General features: G+C 40.2%; 1 protein-coding gene across 1 annotated transcript in view; it reads right to left on the reverse strand.

The window, feature by feature from the left end:
- The window catches only part of LOC134205210 (uncharacterized), a 142226-nt gene that overhangs the window by 36603 nt on the left and 84646 nt on the right, over positions 1 to 20977 (reverse strand). The window contains exons 9-10 of the mRNA XM_062680255.1: positions 19349 to 20758; positions 18264 to 18389 (exon numbers count right to left, since the gene is read on the reverse strand). Of these exons, the coding sequence (XP_062536239.1) occupies positions 18264 to 18389; positions 19349 to 20758 (1536 nt within the window). The remainder of the gene's footprint in view (positions 1 to 18263; positions 18390 to 19348; positions 20759 to 20977) is intronic.

Raw genomic sequence — 20977 nt, forward strand, 5'->3', positions numbered from 1 at the left:
AAAAACAGCACAGCTCGTTTTCTTCTATTATTCATATATTCCAACCTATTGCCCGTCGCACGAGACGAGCATCGGATCAAACACCCTATACGCCCGCAGAAAGTTCAACATTTTCCGGGTAAAGCAAAGCCCTGTGGTGGGTTTAACCAGACCACAACGGCCGGAAGGCGCAAGGATGTAAACTACTTGACGCTGAGATCGGAGGTAGGAATTGGAAACGAATGGATGTTCTTCGCCCCGGGATGGAATGCGACGGTGGATATAAGAAATTGTGCGCTTTTTTCCACTTCTTCGTTGCCATTGGGAACAGTTAGGCGCTCGGATTGCGAAAGCATGAAAGCATCCTGGATGCTGGGACTAGGAGTGTTGGGACTAGAGGTGCTAAGTTATTAGTTTGTTTGCTTTCAACTAGGAATCTACATAAAGAAAGAGGATTTATAATGCAGGTACTTGGCAAACAGTTCCGAATTTGAAGCGTGAATCTAACCGTTTCCTGGTTGCTGAATGGTGTGGGAAGTAAGATTTTACTGTAAAACTGAGTAGGATTTCGAATACGTCGACACGAAATAACTTTAAAACCTGTGTACACTGTATTTGGTATATTTGTCGATTTTTAAGAGGTTTTGAATAGCTGCCTTGCGGTGTATCAAACTGAATTTGGTTTTCTCTGATTACTGTCTAGCAACCAGCTTTAAAGGTTAGTGACTTTAATTGTATGCCCTTTAAGTATAATACATGTATCAATAGATTTATTCCTAATGAATCAATCTACAATGTACAATGTTTTTGATTACATGTATGATGTATGATACGCACCCATTTTATGTGATAAAACCATCTGGCAAATAAAGGAATATTTTACTTAATAATAAAAAAAATAATCTAAATAGCTATGCCTGCCAAATCGGTTTGCAGAATACATTAAACAACCAAAGCTCACACAGCTGAGCATGATTTACATTGATGCTTATTTTGTAGCAGAATTTTTTTATCCAGGAGTTGCCGCGATAACGATCCCCAGCTGTCATTCACATGAATTAGTAATGACGCTTTTAAGCACCCCGATATCTCAAAAAGTGCCAAAGTTTAAGCTCTGTCATGTATCTTAATCTGATGGCAGTTTGGTCCCCAATTCCCAGTGAAGTGGGTGGCACACACAAACACCTCCCGGAGAGCACTTCATACGTTTACGTTCTACCGATTGGTTGCCTGGTGGAGTCTATAAAAACTAAACTTTTTAATTGCAAAATGGGGAGCCATTTCCAGACAGGAAAGAAACAATTCCAACAGACATAAAACTTCCTCAACCTTATGTGCTGCGACTTGGAATGTGTTTTCGCCTTGGCCAGTACGCTCGTCTCAATGTGTTTGTTTTTTTTTTATCTTCTCGTTGCTCCCAGCCAATGATCATTTTAGAGAAGGACGTTTTAAATGACACTGGTTTATCGAGCTAGTTATGAGAGCTGACAGACCGGCTTTGGAGAACCATATAACAAGGTGGATTTTTGGAATATTTTAGACAAGAGGTTGCTTATTAGTTATAATCAAATTAAATTACATGATTGCGTTACGAATATTTTATTTAAAAAATACATACTACCCAAGTAACATTTTTAGTTTTATAACGGCCTTGAAGAGCATAATCTACTCTACAAGAGTATTATAAAACCAGTTTTAAACAAAAATGTTACTAGGGTAATGCTTTAGTTGCTATTCGGTTCAGAAAGTGTTACATGAATATATGTTTTTAATATTATTAAATCAAAAAGATGAGCCAGTCATGGGCTGACTTTAATGTAGATATACCTATGTAAATGAGATCTGTAAACTCTGGTGAGTGTCGTTGAGCAAACCGAGTGCTAACCATTTTTCATATTCGTGCCAAGGAACAATGAATTTACGATTGAAAATCATTTTATATTTTATATTATATTCTATATTGATCGAAATCATGCAAACTATTAAATTTTGTACATTGCAAATAAATCCCCTGCATAGAAAAACCATTAATTGAATTGTTTGAAGGTAATGAATCAGGGACGGCAAACATTAAGAAACAGATTTGAGCCGAACGATGCGTTACAATTCGCAAACGTGTAAGATTTCGCACAAGGCAGATGAAAGTTATCTGTGTTCTAATTTAGTTACGCTCAGTTCCGCGTACGTTTGTCCTATGGGGGTTGTCAACAAACTCCGTCCACGCTGGCTGACGCATACATGGCTGGTCTACACAACGGTCATGTGTGCCAAACTAAAGTTATCACTCACTTTGCTAATGATGTAAACAAATTTGGTCCGCAAAAAAGTGTCCCATCGGACAGCTTTCCATCAGAGCTCGGGAGCTCTGCCAAAAATAAAAGAGCAAACTTCCCAACCCAATGTCATCGCAAAATAGATATGTAACATCCAATTTGGGCTTAATGTTTCTCGGGCTATGAAGGGTGGAAACTTTCATGACAAGATCAACGGAGGCAAGGTTCGGGAGAGTCGTCGAACCGAAATCACCATCTGACCACACAGCATTAAAGGAATGAAGGATAGGAGGAAAAAAAACTTTTGGATGATTTTCGCCCATGGGTGAACTTTCTGAATGGCTAGAAGATGAGAGCAAGCTTCTTTCAAAGTAGCTAAACGGAGGATAATAGTGTCGTCAAGAACGTTGTCAGGCTGGGGAATGTCGAACAGTGCTGGTGGAAAAGTTTGACTTAGGATAGGTTACCAAAGTAGGATTGGGAGTTATTTAGTGGAATGAGATGCTTGCAGGATTAAATTTATATGCTGATTAGTATTTCAATTTTCAACAAGTTACTTTTTGATGCATCTTATAAAATTTGAATATATCACTTTTTTATGTTACATGTCTTGATAAAGGATATACCGCTGACGTCAAAAGAAAAATGTTTTCACTAACTGAGAATGAACGACAATACTAAAATAAGAAAGTCAGTAAATGATGTGCATGACGTACCTTTGGTACTTCATCTGCCTAAAGGAATGAAACAGATCGTTGTAGTTTTTCGTATAATTCGTGGATTTTTGATATTTGCTAACGAAATTATATCTGTCTTGCGGTGAAGGTTGATTTTAGCGTTGATTGTACCCCAGCTTATCTAACCGTACCGTGCGGTAATAATCGTCGTCAATTTGTGTTTGTTTATCTCAGAGCACCTACAAATTAACAATTTTCAAGCGTCAAGACGCCCAAGCCACATATCAGTAAACGTAAAATCATAAATTATGAAAGAACTGAAAATTGAGACCCGGCCCAATTTCACCGAATTGATCAATTTGAGTTCGTGTATACTGTTTAGTACGTTCGATGACGAACTACCGAACAATCAGTCTTCAATAATGCCCGGAATTGATACTACACCCTCCTCATCAATTGGTACTTTAACTTTTTAGTTTTTCAAATTTTGGATGAGCATTGTATTGAAATGGGGCCCTCCTTAGCCGTGCGGTAAGACGCGCGGCTACAAAGCAAGACCATGCTGAGGGTGGCTGGGTTCGATTCCCGGCGCCGGTCTAGACAATTTTCGGATTGGAAATTGTCTCGACTTCCCTGGGCATAAAAGTATCATCGTGCTAGCCTCATGATATACGAATGCAAAAATGGTAACTTGGCTTAGAAACCTCGCAGTTAATAACTGTGGAAGTGCTTAATGAACACTAAGCTGTGAGGCGGCTCTGTCCCAGTGTGGGGATGTAATGCCAATAAGAAGAAGAAGATTGTATTGGAATTTAAAGCATTGTATATCTCCACAAGGCCAAAAGGTATTGTCTGCAAGGAGCTCTGCGACAGCAGATCTGATAAATGTTAAAGGCGCCTAAGACCCGCTGCCACAGACGTCGATCGAAGTTCTTCTTTAGAAATTGAAATTTTTGCTTCTAAGTGTTTATTCTTGTTTTGTGGAGAACTCGGGATTTCTGGTGGAAATTTGGCACTATTCGAGAAAACTTTATATTTTTTTGTTGCTTACACTCTGATTTCTTTATTGTCAATTTATAAATTTTTTAAGGAAAATTTCCAATTCTTTATGGAAATTCTATTTTGCTGCCGATATGGACTAAGTAGTAAAAAGGAAGTTCTAATTTCTCTTACCGCAGACGAGCCAACGACCAGCAGCCGTCCCGGTTCTGTGTGTAAGCTAGGAATGGAGCCTTCATAAGAATGCCATTTGTATTTAGGCAGGTCGGGGCAGTGTTGGGAAAAGTACAGTAAACCACTGTGTCACTCTGAGTATTTACATTAATTCCGGTCAAATTTCATGCACCGAACAAACTGAGACAGGTTTCCAAAAAACAACGAATCCCAGATTTGTAACATTTTTTTTGTCTTCATCATTGTTTGCTGCTGCGTGAGAATCTCGTGCCGCTGATGCAGAATACCATTTGTAGGCAGATAGGGGAACTACCCGAGCAGCACAAGTCAAGTGAAACTGGTTACAGCAATCTCATTTTGACTGAATCTGTAATCATTACTGTAATCTATGTGCAACGTGTGTGCTGCTAGGGTATTTTACCCTTGACTGAAACCCCGATAGCCGGTCGCAATTAGCAGAATGTATTGTCTGTCGCCTCAAGAAGGACCCTAAGCAGCTCAACCCAGTCATATTTTCAATTACAATTTTTCAGCATCAATAATTTCAAGCGAAAAAGAAAAAAATAAATGTGGAGAAAACTAATTGTTCATCCGATAAATGACCTTTCCCGTCAAAAATTGTATCTCGTTTTATTGCCTTTCCCGAAGAATGCTTATTTTTTAAGCCTCTAACTATTTAAAAAGACCATGCTGAGGGTGGCTGAGTTCGATTCCCGGTGCCGGTCTAGGCAATTTTCGGATTGGAAATGGTCTCGACTTCCCTGGGCATAAAAGTATCATCGTGCTAGCCTCATGAAATACTAATGCAAAAATGGTAACATGGCTTAGAAACCTCGCAGTTAATAACTGTGGAAGTGCTTAATGAACACTAAGCTGCGGGGCGGCTCTGTCCCAGTGTGGGGATGTAATGCCAATAAGAAGAAGAAGAACTATTTAAAAAACAAAAACCGAAAAAGTGCTGCACTTGTGAAATGGCCTAAATAATTCACCCGATGTTCGTTCAGAATCGGGCAAATGTTAGGCCAATTTTGAAAAACATATTTTTTTCTATTTTTTGCTTTAAATTTTTTAAATACTTAGAGGCGTCAAAAATATGGGGCCTATACTGCCGCTAACCGCAAGTCGAGCACATCTGTATATGGGCCTCCATATACAGATGTGCTCGACTTGCGGTTGCGGTAGCGTTGACAATTTTATTTCATCGCCGACGTTTCAAACCGGGGATGAGATGTAATCACCCACCTCCTGGCTGCAAAACACCCCCTATAGTGTGTGACAAAATTAGTGTCGAAAAGTGTTCGAAGTGAACTATATTTTGTGCAATGGGGCCAGAAATAATTTCCACTTATCTAGTGACAAAACTTCGTACGAATATAGCAGTAATTAACAAATTAACTGCCATCGAGCCGTGAAGAGATCCCATCCCTGGATCGAAACGTCTGCTGTGAAATAAAATTGTCAACGTCATTATTCACGACTAAATGCTACTCCGAAAGTTGAACTTCAAAATTTACAGTCGTAATTCATCCACATCCTGGAGTACCTTCCGGAAGAATTCCTATAGGAACTTTCGGATGAATTCTTGGAGAAACTTCCGGGAGGATTCCTACAATGAATTCCTATTGGAACTTTCGGAGGTATTCGTGGAGGAACTTCCAGAGGAATTCCAGGAGGAACTTCGAGAAGGATTCCCGAAAACACTTCCGGAGAAATTCCTGGAGGAGCTTGGGACCAATTGGTCCAAACTTCAAAAAAATTGAAAAACCTAGAACATTTGGTTCGGGTATTACTGAGTTTCAAATCGTACACGAGTGCTTCCAGGATTTGTATAAATTGATTGGTTGCTGTCAGATTTACATCGGACGCAGTTGACCTGGTGGACCCATTGATTAATAGTCCACAATAGTTGTGAGAACCGAGAATATCTGATTTGAGAAAGACTGAGTGGAATATCAAACGCATGGGCTCTACGGACTTGTATAGTCATAACTCGTTGATGTCAGATAGCTATCGAGTGCAGTTGACCTGGTAGACCAATTTATTCAAACTCCAGAATAGATTGAAGAACCTAGAACATCTGGTGTGCGTATATCTAAGATTCAAATCTTAATCTGCGGACTTGTAGGGACTTGAATTATTAATTTGAGATAGATGTCGCGCGCAGTTGACCTGGTAGACCAATTAATCCAAACTCCAGAACGGTTTGGGCCTTCACGTTAATAAGGATTAAAAAAAAAAAACAGTTTGGAAAACATAGAACATCTGGTTTGGATATAACTGAGTTGCATATCATACGCGTAGGCTCTACTGACTTGTAAGCGCAGTTGACCTGGTGGACCAAATAATTCATAGTCCAGAACAGATTGTAGAGCCTAGAACATCTGGTTTGGGTATATCTGAAATGCAAATCATACGAATGGGCTCTACGGACTTGTATGGGCATGACTGGTCAATTTCAGATAGCTGACCTGGTAGACCATTTAATCCAAACTCCAGAACAGATCGAAGAGCCTAAAACATCTGGTTTGGGTATATCTGAGCTGCAAATCATACGCATGGGCTTTATGGAATTGTATGGGCATGACTGGTCGATTTCGGATAGCTATCGAGCGTAGTTGACCTGGTAGACCATTTGATCCAAACTCCAGAACATATTGGAGAGCCTAGAACATCTGATTTGGGTATATCTGAGTTGCAAATCATACTCGTGGGCTCTAAGGACTTGTATGGGATGGGCATGACTGGTCGATTTCAGATAGCTATCGAGCGTAGTTGACATGGTAGACCAATTGATCCAAACTTCAGAACAGTTTAGAGAGCCTAGAACATCTGGTGTTAAAGCGAGTAGATACATCGATTTAGAAATTTAGCTTAGACATCCCTAGATCGAGAGTAGAGAAACATATTCTCTCGCGGCAGTCGGTTTTCTTCCGCTCTCGTTAGTTATATACTCTATAGATACCAATAATCGTGTCAGCTGATCAGATATGTAACAATTCTCAGTTGAAATAAATCGTCGCGGAAGACACCTCGTCTGCTCTATTAATGTAATAAAATCGTCGAGTGTTTGCGTAATAAAGGGTGTTTTGCATAAATAGTTAGCGAATTTTTTAAGTGTCCGAAAGATTTCCGCGACGGGCGCGAACATTTTGGTCCTTCGATCCAGATCAGTGTATTTCGGACACTTGACACGGTTTCTGAGTGGAAAGAAATCGGAGTGATATCAGCTGTTTGCTGGGAACAGTAGAAGAAAAACGAACGATAGACTATGAGTGCGTGAAAGTCGACGGCAAATTAGTTTGCGAGATTGGCTCGGAAGATTTCTGCGGAAGTTGTACAATCAAGGATTCGGCGGATTACAACTGGATTGGATATTTTGCGCCATTGCTAGTGCCTAGTGCTATCGAATCGCGACGCCATCATCGGAGAAGCGGAGGACATCTTGTACAAAATCCTTCAAAAGAAGTCCAGAACGCCAACGACGAGACCGAAGTAGCCCAATCTAATGTGGACATACTGGGAAGTATTTGGTGCATGTTTGAACCCAAGTAACACGGTTTGTTGTATGAGTGTAAAAAATACATCTTTCGAACATATAGTATGTTACGTTTTGGTATGAAAAACTGCTTTGATTACTTTCACACGACCCAAACAGCGCAAAAATTATCGATATTTTTAACATCTTTCAGTTGCAACCTTGTTTTTGATTGCACATTCACAATACTAAACTTAAGTACTAAGGATGTTTTCAGTAACCGACTTTCAACATGGTTCTGTCAAATTGAATACCAAAACAAAAATGCTGCCCAACACGTTCAAAGAAATAAATGTTATACAAAAAACGAATGAAAACAAGCATGCATGAAATGATGAACACCATTTTAATAAAATTAATAAACATATACAAACTGAATAAATAAATCAAATTTGTTTCGAAGTCTCGGTCGAAACATTATATGCGGCTCATGTTTCATTGGCTAACTTTTCATTTTATCTCTCCAAAATTCATGCGCCATTGATTGAAGAAAATTATAACTATGCCGAAGCATAATTTTGAAATGGATATGTAAACAAATTCTCGAATCTGCAAAAGAAAAACAATATGGCGAGTTGTCGATAAACAACAGGGTCGATGAAGAACGTTCATAACATTGATCTTAAAAGATGTTGAAATTACGTTAAACTTCTATCATTGTGGAATATATTCTGATGAAACGAATGTCAAAAAATGAACATGTTATGACATTGTTCGTAAAATCTTCCTGTGGACATGTTTCATGTTGTGAGAATGTAAAACGAAACATCTAAAAAAACCAAACAAAAGTCAAAAATTGTCATGTTATCAGCAAGTTGTGATAATGTAGTATGAAACTTCTTCTCTGATCAAATTGCTGTATGTTTTGCAAAAACCTTATCATAGCTTTCCTTGAACATAACATGTTTTGTATTTCATTTTCCCGACCTTTATTCAACAATCATTCTTAGATCTTCGTTAATAATGATGTTTTCGGTGTTACTTGGGAAATGTGTGTTATTGCATGTGGATATTATTGGCAATAAATAAATGATTGCATGCGTTGTTGCATGATTGTTTGCTCCTTTTCGCTACATAGCCCGGTGGCATCCGCTGCTAGCTTGATTATTGGTCTTGGTGTCTGCTGGTTTTTTCAGCTTGTTTTCATTGTTAGTCGCTCCCCCATTGCTGCTGTCTGCTTTGTCGTTTGAACAGTCAAACTGTCTCGTGAGGTCGCGATCGTGTGGAACGTCGAGTCGATCGGTAGTGTTTTTGAGAAAAAAAAGTGCAGTGTTGAATTGATGGTTAATTACGCATCTCGTGATTAGTCTCAGTACAGTTTTGGTGGAAATTTGCAATAATGAGCGAACTGAGGGCGCTTAGCAAGAGTGAGCGACGGGTGCTCAATACGCTGGATGGATTGGAGAAGTTTGTGAAGCAGTACGATCCGGCTAGAGACGAGTCCCAGATTAACGTACGTTTAGAGACATTGGAGTCCATCTGCAAGGAGTTTTATGGCATTCGAGAACGAATAGAGCTACTGACAGACGAAGCTTTTGATGATCACGCCGACCCAGAAAAGGAAAAGGAACAAGAAGAAGCAAACTTGCAGAATTTGACTAAAATTCGAGGAACGATATTTCTTCGTAAAGGCCAATTTATCCTCAAGGCGAATATCTCTACCAACTAATTCAACGCATGTTGGGAATGGTCAACTTGACGACCGTCCTGAAACAGCTCTTTCAAGAGTAAAGCTGCCGGAAATTCGCCTCCCGTCGTTTGCAGGGAATGTTAAGGAATGGGTCACATTTCGGGATAGCTTCCGTAGCCTGATCCATGAAAATAAGCAGCTTTCCGATATGGACAGGTTCAGCTATTTAAAATCTGCATTATCTGGTGAAGCTTTGCAGGAAATCGAATCGGTTGAACTTTCGTCAGCGAACTATGGCGTGGCGTGGAAAGCTCTTGAAATGCGATACGAGAACAGAAAGCTGATTGTGAAGGCCCATCTAGACTCCCTATTTGCCGTGGAAAGCTTGAAGCGTGAAAGCTACGATGGTTTGAGTAATCTTGTCAGTATTTTCGAAAACAACCTTCAAATGCTGCAGAAGATCGGAGAGGACAGACAGCAAAATCATTGCAAGGACCACCCTTTGACACCAGAAGGCAACTAAGTGGACCAGTGAAAGCTCCAAAACATCCGAAGAAGTTGCCGATTCTGAAAGTTTATCCTGAGACTTTTTAGAATTTTAGTGTTGTAGCAATGAGCGAGCAAAATCAATACAAGGAATACTCATTCATCCTCGTAAACCGTACTGTTTCACAAAACGATTTATGCATCAAAATGAGCCTGTCATAAGACGAGTTTATACAATCCCATTGAATTCCACCACTTACGTGTTCCACCACGTGTCTCGTACTTGACACTGAAGACGGCCTTACTGTTGAGGTCGAAATACGTATCTGTCAAGATACAATTAAGTGGTGGAATTCAATGGGATTGTATAAACTCGTCTTATGACAGGTGAAAACATTCCACTAAAAAGCTCAAAATAATTTTCTTATCAAAATGAGACCAATATCATTTCAAGAACCGAACGTTGACCCCGGGAGGCCACTAAGTAGTGCTCCAGAAGCTCCGGAATAGCCGAAAAGGTAATCAATTCTAGAAACTCGCCCTAGAAAGCTGCGATTTTTATTTTTTGTAGCTGTGTGCGATCAAAATCAATTTGAGAATCATTCATTGACACCGTGTGGCCGTTAGGTGAGCATCTGGAAGCTTCGGAACTTTCGAAGATGTGCCAATTTTTAAGTCGTCCTAGAAAGTTGTGAGTTTTTAGAAATCGCTTGTTGAGAAATGTGAGTGCATGATTGATACAATCTAAACGGATAGACACAATATATCCAATAATGCTGCGACTTTCAATAAATCGTTCGTTCACTTCAAATGGTGGAATAAAATGGGATAGTACGAAATCGTCTTATGACAAGTGAAGACACTCCACTACAAGCTCTAAACAACCTTTGACTAACGTATTGTAGAGCTTCACAATTGTCAATCTTGGGTGATGTTCCTTCAGTTTTCATGAACGTTTAGGGTTCCCAGGTCCAATTCCACCGCGTGCAGCAGCTAGCGTGTTCGTGGCCTTCCACGAAGTCACTGGCCTCTTTCTGGATCTGTGGTGAATATGGTTTTTGCTATTCTTTCTTCCGACATTGGCACTAAGTGACCGGCCCACTGGAGTTTGCCATATTTTATACGATTCACAATATTTTCTTCTTTATACACTTGATACAGCTCGTGATTCATGCGTCTGCCCCACACATCTTTTTCTAGTTTCTCATCGAGAATTGTACGTAGCACTTTTCGCTCGAAAACGAAAAGCTTTCCTGTCCGCCTCATTTTACATTCTTACAAATCAGAGCAAATTTCGTTTCCAATATTCGAGGAAGCCCCTGTTCGAAGCAGCTTTTCACTTCACAGGAAACGTCATTGTCACATGTCATGTGTTCAAAGATAAACAAATTTTTTAACAACTTCCCATCAAGCACTACTTTAGCACTAACACCAATAGGTCTATCTTTATATTTACCCGCAACCTTGTACTCCGTCTTGGTAGAGTCGATAATTTAGCCTATCTTCGCCAGCTTTATTAGGGCAAAAGCCTCCACTACTGCCCTGTGATCGAATGCAGTCAATGTCTTTCGCAAAGATCAGGAGCATATGCGACCATGTGATAATAGTGTCATTCTTATAGTGTCAATAAATTTGAAAGCGCATCACTCTGCTTCAATCTCTCCACGGTCACAAACGCGGTTGATACGTCGTCTGCTTAATACAGTTACGCCCCTATGATTCTAAGCGCGAGCAAAGACTCTGCTTCTGCTATTACAAACGATTTTCGAAAGTTTCTAGAACGAAATCCAATAATTGACCACTGCTCTGGATGTCCCTGCACTTCTGGAGCACCATTTGGGGATCACCAGGTAGCCCTTGCATTAATTTTGCTCTCACAACAAATGACGAATTTCAAGAATTAACCACTGCTCCGGATGATTCGGAGCTTCCCAAGGATATCTTAGTGTCCACCTGGAATCAATTGATGACCCTGGACATTACTTTACAACGGATTGTTTATAAAAAAGGCGCAAATTTCTAGAACAAACTTTCGTAGTATCAGATAGAGGCCACCTAGGATCGAAGAGTAGTGCATGTATTGGTTTTGATGTGACTAGATCTGTGATAGATCTGTCTAGAAGAATTTCTGGAATCGATCATATCTCCGAGTGTCCGGAATATTATGGTGGGTCTCCTGCTGGTCACCCGGCGTCAATGAGTGGTCCATGCATTGATTTTGCACTCAAATTGATTTAAAACAAAATGCGGCTATACAATTGGCCGTTAAAGCCAATTCCTCTCGCAGAAGAATTGCTCACCACCACACTAGATCAGAAAGTGTAAATGAGTCTGAACAGATGAGAATTTTATAGCATCCGACACCGCCATCTCTAAACCAACCATTGAACATTGTCTAGTCCGGTATATTATTGTAGTGCAAGTCGTGTGCAATAGCAGTGTCTACCAAAGTCCCTACGCTCACACTAAATGTTTAAACTGTAAGGCAATTTTTATGTGAATTATGTTATGATCGTATTATGTTGTTATGTGTTACAATTGTAGGATTGCGAGAAGCCCTCCCTATGTGAAAAACGGCAAACTTAATAACGAAAAAGGTAGACTGTGTAGGTTATATTTTACTATGTTTTATGTATTATGTTGTGTACCTCCTAAAGTCCATGTTCTTATTTTAGTTCACCCTTGAAAAAGGCCAAAAATACAGGCCGAAACGTCGGGCAAAACAAAACGAATCGTTTTGACTAAATTAGACTGAGAAAGCCACACAATAAAACACAAAATGCGGCTCTGAAAATGTTTATGAACATTCTTGACTCCTCAGGGAACCTGTTCCGGAATTGGTAATCCGGGGTGAACTTGTTTGATGAACCCAAATGGATCAGAAATAAACGCTTGAGACAATTTCAAAAAGTTTGACACCCATATTGTTGGGGTTCCAATGAGAAATGTTTTTGACCAACCCCGGCTTCCGAGGAGCCTGTTCCAGAATGGCCACTCCGGAGTCAACTTTTCTGGTGAGCCTAGGATCATGAAGGATATACGCAAGAGTTATTTTCATGAAGTTTGATACCCATATTGTTGATGTTCCATTGAACAATGTTCATGGCCACATATGACCCCTCGAGGAACCTGTTCTGGAATGGCCAATCGAAAGTCTGCACTTCTGATGGACCCAAATCGATAAAAATCAATCTAGTGATGAAATTTCAAGAAGTTTGATACCCATATAGCTGATTAGCTACCGAAATCCACGATCAGTATCATTTATGCAGGACATGTTCCTGGAAATCCGGAATCGAATTCATCGGATCGGTTCATCCTGTTAACATCTTTATAGAAGAGAAAATTCTGAATGGAATAAGCCCAAAATTGTGGAAATCGGTTGTAAATTACCAGAGATATAAGCATTTTAGTTTCGTGGGTACCCGGGTACCCTGCCGGCCTGTGAAGGGTGTTTTTTTTTGCCGGCCACACAACGGTTAAGGAAACCATATAGGACCACTGATCTTCTTGATCTATTTCAACTTTGTACAATCGGTTATCAAGAACCATTGGTCATTTTACGCAGATGATCTTAAAATCTTTTCGTAAATACGTTGAATCGCCATTGCTAGCTGGCCGCTCTTAGCTCGAAATGAATTCTAAAAACTCTTAGTTGAGATTTCTTCACGGCGTCGGTAGTGGTAGCACGAGGTAGGCAGATAATCAAGAGGTACGGTGAATTGAAACTATACGTTTCCATGTTGGTTCGTTGCAGCTACAGTTGCAACAAATCCTGTTGACCCAATCCCTGCTACCAAAATAACGACGTGGCCACGGTTCGGCGACGATTTATAGAATGAGTTTCCAATATGTATATTTTTACTCACTAATGTAGCAGTTGAATTGTCGGACCCTGTTTTCAATGGTGGATTACTACTCCCGATCACGCCCATTTCCACCGTAACCAGGAAGCACAAGGAGCTACACGCTAAAAATGAACTACTCAAAATTGAGTCGAATCCGACTCATTTTCATTAAAAACGGGACAACTCAAAATTTGAGTAAAAGATACTACTTCAATAAAATGATGATTGCACTTAAACTAGGAGTCTGTTTGTCGTAAAATGCACTTAGATAGATGGATAAACTTGATTCGCATCTGTCGTATTAAAAATTGATGGAAGGCCAAGCTTAACTTTCGCGAAATCATCATTTTATTGAAGTAGTATCTTTTACTCAAATTTTGAGTTGTCCCGTTTTTAATGAAAATGAGTCGGATTCGACTCAATTTTGAGTAGTTCATTTTTAGCGTGTATTGATGTGGTACACACATAACAACTTTACGAGGCGTACGACTTAGCGAAACCCTCGTAAGTACCATATCGTTGGTTCGGAATAAAAAATAAAGATGATTATTCAACTAACGGTTCTTTCACAAATTACATACCGCTTAAAACTACCATTTTCGACCCAACGTTACTCTTTTTGAATTAAATATCTTGAAAATTTGAAAGGACTATAACGCTTCCATTTGACCACATGACCACTCCCTTCCCCCTATGGCGTTATAAAATTTACGCATGACTCCTAATAAGATAAGTATTTAGGTAAGTATGTAAAAGACAATACATAAAAAGGGTATTCTTCAAAACAAATCTATTACGAAAATCACGTTATAATAAGAGGCTTCCGCAGATATCAGTTCGAGTTGAAGTTCTATCATTTGAAAGGTCCTTCTATCGAAGAATTTAAAAAAACACGGTCATGTGCATCCATGACAATAAAAACAAATGGTGGTAATTTTTGAACTTTTTATTACAAAACATATTATTTGTCTTCTCACACTAGGGCGATTTTCGATTTTCCAACAGTCTGTTCTGAGCCATACCATGCGACCATGGACGCAAGGTCCATAACAAAAGCGAGGAGAGCATCCCTCCACACTGAATCAACCGGAGTCGACTATGCCTGGTATGTCTTGTCGATAAGGGAAAGTAAAAAAAATGATGCTAATGGCCATTCGGAAGCACTCCGTCGGCTCGAATAAAGCGGATGAGTGCAGAGGCAACGACCATGCCACGGTGCTGTTTCGCACTGCTCCTACTAATGTGACCCAGTGGAGTAGCCGAGCAGATATTCTCTGAGCCGTGAGCTTACAGCTGGGCCAAGCGGTGGGCGAGAATCAACTTCGCCACGAATTCTGGTTAGTGCAGCGCCAAAGAAGAAAAGGTCTGCTCGGCTTTCGCCTTTCATTTTGTTATCTGTTTATTAAATTTACGGCAAATTAGTTTTAATGTCACAAGATTATTTCAAATGGCAGAGTTTCGATATAGGTTCTTAGATACCCTCGAGCATATTTAGACAAAGTTCGAATTCAGCAAAATTGTGATATGATTGGATGTATTTTGCTTTTTATCCAACAGATTGCCACTAACATTTGCTGCTCTTACAGTTTAAATTGAAGTTCTTCTCTTTGGTTTGACTTTTTTTCACTTCAAGTAATTTGTACTGAATTTGGTTCAAAAAAAAAATCCCTTTAAGTGTTTGTGATGTACCGAAAAGTAATATTAGTCATACATAATACTGCAGTATTATGATGTTAATACAGCGCTCGTTTAAGTTACTTTAACTTTACTTTAAAAAATGTAGGCAACATCAGTTTATAGATTCCAATGAATACTTCATTATGTGTATAACATGGTGTTTGCTTCATGTGCTATCAATAAAGTAGTGTAAAGCGGATGGCTTTCACTCTATGTTCATGTGTCAAACTCATTATGCGCATACATTAGAAACGTTCAGGACTCAAAAACACTGTAATGCATTCAGGGTGCATAGCTGAAAAAAGTTTACATATTTTTCGTGTCCTGGTTGCGGTTAATCTCCAGCCGCATGAACTTATGTGGAATTTATTTTTACACTCGACATGGAGTTTCCTGAAGCGAGAATCTCCTTCCGGTGGCCGTTTCCCACAGAGTGGAAAAATTCCTTCCTGAGGATGTGGACGAGATATCTTTTGCCCCTATGTGTAATACAGAACAGAGCCCAGCACCATATCTTGCCTGATTCTGGTACGGTATAGAATATACGGATTCGTTTTTTCCTTACTACCCAGTGATGCTGTTTTTTTTTCATTCTCAGCAAGATGAATGATACTGTAAAAATGCTGCACCCGATCACAATAAATGGGCGTGCAGTAGTCCAGACATTCCTAAGGCAGACCCCTTATTTCGGCCGATCGTTATAGCCCATTGAATGTCGAGCAACTTCTTTTTGTTTCCTGCGAACATCCTTCCGAGCCCCAATCAGCTTGTTTGTGCTGGGTCGAAGTATACTAAATATAAGAGTGATTTATACAATCGTTCAAGCCACGTCCTTTGCGAGAGCATGGGAATTCGTAACGATTAGTAGATAAATGGTGGATGTGAATTAGAGCTCAAAGTGCTGTATTGGAAGCGGATAATGTGTGGAGGCATAAATTTAAATTTGTTATAATACCACTAATGGAATGGAAAGTGATTTTTACGCTTTCGTTGTTCAATAATCACAGGTGATTTATTCTCGTTATCGTTCGCCGTAATTTATTAAGGAAACTATTAACTTCAGCTCATTTGCAATAGAAAAAAGAGCATCAATACTGTGGATGCTGCATTGTGCACGGAATATCCGCAAATATGTTGCATTAGATGACAGTCTAAACGTAAACAAAATATGAAAATGGGTAAATAAACTTCGTCAGTGTATTACCATAATTATCTCTACGGTGATCAAAGGAAATCGGGGAAGGGCCGTTAGGCCAAATACCACTAGCCCGAAAGTTGTTGGGCTGAATATACCAATTGGTCGAACAGACCATTAGGCCGAAAGTTATTTAGCCGAATAGGCCATTTGGCCGAATAAGTCATTTGACCGAAAAGGTCATTTGGTCGAATAGGTCATTCGGCCGAAAAGTCATTTGGACAAATAGCCGCCATTCGGCCGAATAAAACATTTGACCGAAAAGGTCATTTGGTCGAATAGGTCATTCGGACGAATAGGTCATTCGGACGAAAAAGTCATTTGACCGAAAAGGTCATTTGGTCGAATAGATCATTCGGCCGAAAAGTCATTTGGCCGAAAAGGTCATTTGGACAAATAGCCATTTGACTGATAAGGTCATTTGGTCGAATAGGTCATTTGGTCGAATAGGTCATTCGGCCGAATAAGTCATTCACAGTGAGTAGTGAGAAACGAGACATTTTTTCTTATATTCTTACTTCGTCATTTCTCATTAATCATTTCATATTTTTCAGATCTAGGAAGTAATTCGGGACCAATTTGCGATTTGGGCGTAACTTATTTTGTAAACAAACATTGTTTCATATATTCCGAAGAATGCAAATGCTTTTCTCCAAAACTAATTCTCTTACCTGATAGAGGAAAGCTCATTCTGTCGGATACATATCGTGGTTTTCCCGGGAAATGCTTGTTTTAGCAGGAATTTGCCTTCCAATGTTTGTTTACAAAATAAGTTACGCCCAAATCGCAAATCAGTCCCGAATTGTCAAAGTAATAATTCGGAAATCCGAGCAAATCCCAATAATGGGCTGTCCATGAGGAAGACTATATCTCATTCTTTATAATTTTGTAACATAAGTCGATAAGACAATATGGTCAACATTGCACATTGCGGACGATCCCAGAGAATTGGTTATTTAAGGTATGCGACCACTCGATTCCATTTGCCATGATCTTAGACAACAATACCACTGGGATTCATCCAAAACAACTCGTGCCGTGGTAGCTCATCCTTTTTTATCAGTACGATGCTTTTGCAACACTAACAAATCTTTATACCTATCGCAATATAAAAATGCTACCCCCATGTGGCACTTTATTTTGCAATAAGCCGTCTCTAGGACGGTCGTTCCACGTACAGCCAGTTCTAAATCTCGACAATATTTACACGGCTCTTAAGCACTCCCACCTTGCTTTCCTTTTCCTTTTTTTATACATCATCCGGAGACACATTCCTATGGGTTACAGCCGACGTTCTGAATAAAGGAGTAAATTGGTTCTGTCACCTGATTTGCTGAATTTGAGACGCCAATGGCGATCGTTGGATAAGCAATAAGCAACCAAGAAGGGGTCTAACTTCCAAAATCCACTTGGAACGACGTTTGGTTCCCATTTCGTCTCCTGCACTATCCTGGATCCTTGCGAATTATGTAGTGCTTTCCCCTTGAATGGGCAAATAAATACACAGCTTTTCCTTTCTCAAATGTCCTTTGACCATTTTCGTCGCCCAAAACGGTGCACGAGATTCGAAAGCAGTTCATTTCTTTGGTTCCCAGTTGCTTTCCCCCCCAGTTCGTGGCGGAGCTGGCGTGGAGCGAAGGCTCGAAAGTAAATCTAATAATAGAAGGTTCACTGCACACAGCAACCTTACTCGCCCTCCCTAGCCGTCGCACTATACCGACTCTAGGACGCTCAGTCAGTCGGGACCAAGTTTTTTTTCGCTCGAAGAAGAAAATTGCTGAAGTACCTACCTGTCCTTTTTTCAGCTTCATTAATCGCTATGTCCTCGAGAATCGTTGGCTCCGAGCGTCCTTTCTGATTTACACTATACGCAATCAGGTGAAGGGTTGGTGTATAGGATTCGCTGGGGATCAGCTCTGAAATACAGAAACAGAAACAGTTGCATGATTGCTGCTGGGTCGGTTCACTGACTGGGGGGATCTGTGTAATGGAGAAACGAATGATATACTACGGCTTCGCGTGAACAAATAGACCGTCTGACTGAGTTCGCTCCTCAGCTGGGACTTTGAAGATTTATTGTGATAAACAAATAGAATTTCAAAGGAAAATTATACCTCTACCTGGAATTATTATATTTTAATTGGAAAACAGGAGTTATAATGAGTTTATTTGATGAACACTGGAGGGAAATTGAAATCACGGAGACAGTGTCCGGCATAAAAAGCTTAGCAATTCGAAAAATATCAAACTCAAACTTAAGACCCCACCTGTAGCGTTTTTTTAAATGTCATTTTTTTCATTACGGTGACTTTTGATCTTGGACAAGTTCGCCGCCTGTCAAGCAGATTTGATAATCACTTCTAAGTTTGGATAATAATTAACTTTTATCATTCACTATCTCAAAACAAAAATAGTTCGGCTGAGGCATGATGGAAGAACATAATTTGTTTCTTATTTTTAATTCAATGAAATATTTAGATTTCAATTTTAGAAATCTTTGCCACTCAAGATTTGTTATGTGATTGGTTAACTATGAAAGAGATAAAGAAAAACGATCACATCCAATCGAGTGCACATGGAGACGCATGGTCGCTTATTATTATCCACCACACAGCGTTCGAAACGACCAATATTGATTGATTTCACTGAAAATTCACTGAGCGTAAAAGCTTCACGCGTTCTCTGACGGTCCCAAAAACTTTGTCAACTAAAAGATTACATTCTAATTGAATCAAAAAACCATGAAGAGATGATAAAGAATGGTTTTTCTTCATTTATAAGACTAGTACTCATGATTTAAAAAAGCACACGCTAAAGACATGCCATATTTTATGCTACTTATGAAAATATCTTATAAATCATTTGTAATACGTACCAGACAAATCGATACGAAATAACGGAACATCGTTAAGGGCACTTGTGATATTCAGACGCAGTCTTCGTGTTCTCGAGTCATAGGCCTCAAGAAAAAAATGCTGTGGCAATCCCCCGTCATATCCGGCAACACACTCGAGCTCCATCGTAGTCGGTGCGCTACTTTCGACGCTCTCCATATAATGGTTGAACGGATGTACACCGGTGCCGGGATTATAACCGACAGCACCTGTGTGCCTCGCACTGCTTCCCGTTTCCAGAGAGTGGTACTGATTGTACCGAATATTATTGGATCTCAATTTCGCTGCAATCGGTAGCTCTCCGGTCGTGCTATGATAATTATTCCTTTCGCTAGGGCCGGCATTCGAACTAACGCTGCTACTGCTGCCGATGCTGCCCGGTTGGATAGTTCTAATGCTTTCCTCGTCGTCCTGATTGCCATTGGTGGTGCTATTGAAAATTTCATCATCATCGTCGAAATGTGTTTTATTTATTTCATTTTCTAGATTTTCATTAAAACGTTTCTCTCTTTTCACCAGTCTGTGATTAGCATTGGGTGTAGTTCCTGCAGTTTGCAACCGGTTTCCAACACCGTTGGTCGAATAAGAGTTAGATTGGAAGCTCTCTTCGACTAGCGTTACGGTGTTAAACAAATTCATGCTACTAGTTCTTTCATTATTCGAAATTGTTTTTCTCCTATTCTCTTCGTCGCTGGTGGTCGAGGCCGATGAGGATGATGCCGAGAACGAATCAGATGACGAGAACGATCCAGTTGATGGTGAAAAACTAGACGAGCCGGATGCTTCTGCTGATCCTGCCACTTCTTCTGATGCGGATGTTGCTGTGAGTGCTGATGATGATATTTGGGCAGCCACCCGTGGCTCCCCTCTTTCGTCCCCTTCGTCGTCTTCATCGGCTTCATTGGGGGTCAATCGCACTCTGTGCTGACTGAATGCACTAATTCTTTCACGGCTGCCACCAACACCCATCCTATTTAGGGTGGCATTTCTCTGTTTGATCTGTTCACGTCTTCTCAATATTGTGTCCCCACCACCACCTCCACTCGTGCTGCCGTGAAACGTATTTCTCTGATTAAATTTTGTAATATTCGCTCGCTCGTTTGACACGTTTCGATCTTTAACGAATTGTGTGCTGATATAATTAGATTCTCGATAATGCTGACCTATGGTGGGGACTCCGTTTGACGAAAACGCCGACGAAGACATTGAAGCTGAGGCTGCGGCGGCCGTTTCCAGGTCACTACTGCTGCCGGGCGAACCGTAGTAAAACGATCCCGACGACGAAGACGAAGATGCTGACGCTGCAGATGAATTAGATGTTGTACCGTGAGGTGGTACCAGCATCGTTGAGTACGGCCGGAGGGTGCAGTTGCGCAACGGGGCTGGTTTCGCTGGGGTTTTCAACATCCGAACGAAGGAAAAAAACGGCACAGGATAGAAGGAAACATAAGTAATTTTTCGGTGTATTAGGGGAAGGCGATAATTAGGTGGAAATTGGATTGTGAATGCGTGGTAGTAAGCAATTTTCTAGCTCTCTGTTTCGAGATGAGCTTGCATTCAGCGTGACATGGTATTATTAGTGCCGGAATGAGAAATGCGATGCTATCACT

The sequence above is a fragment of the Armigeres subalbatus genome, chromosome 1 (genome assembly GCF_024139115.2).
Source record: "Armigeres subalbatus isolate Guangzhou_Male chromosome 1, GZ_Asu_2, whole genome shotgun sequence".
In the NCBI taxonomy this organism is placed as follows: domain Eukaryota; kingdom Metazoa; phylum Arthropoda; class Insecta; order Diptera; family Culicidae; genus Armigeres; species Armigeres subalbatus.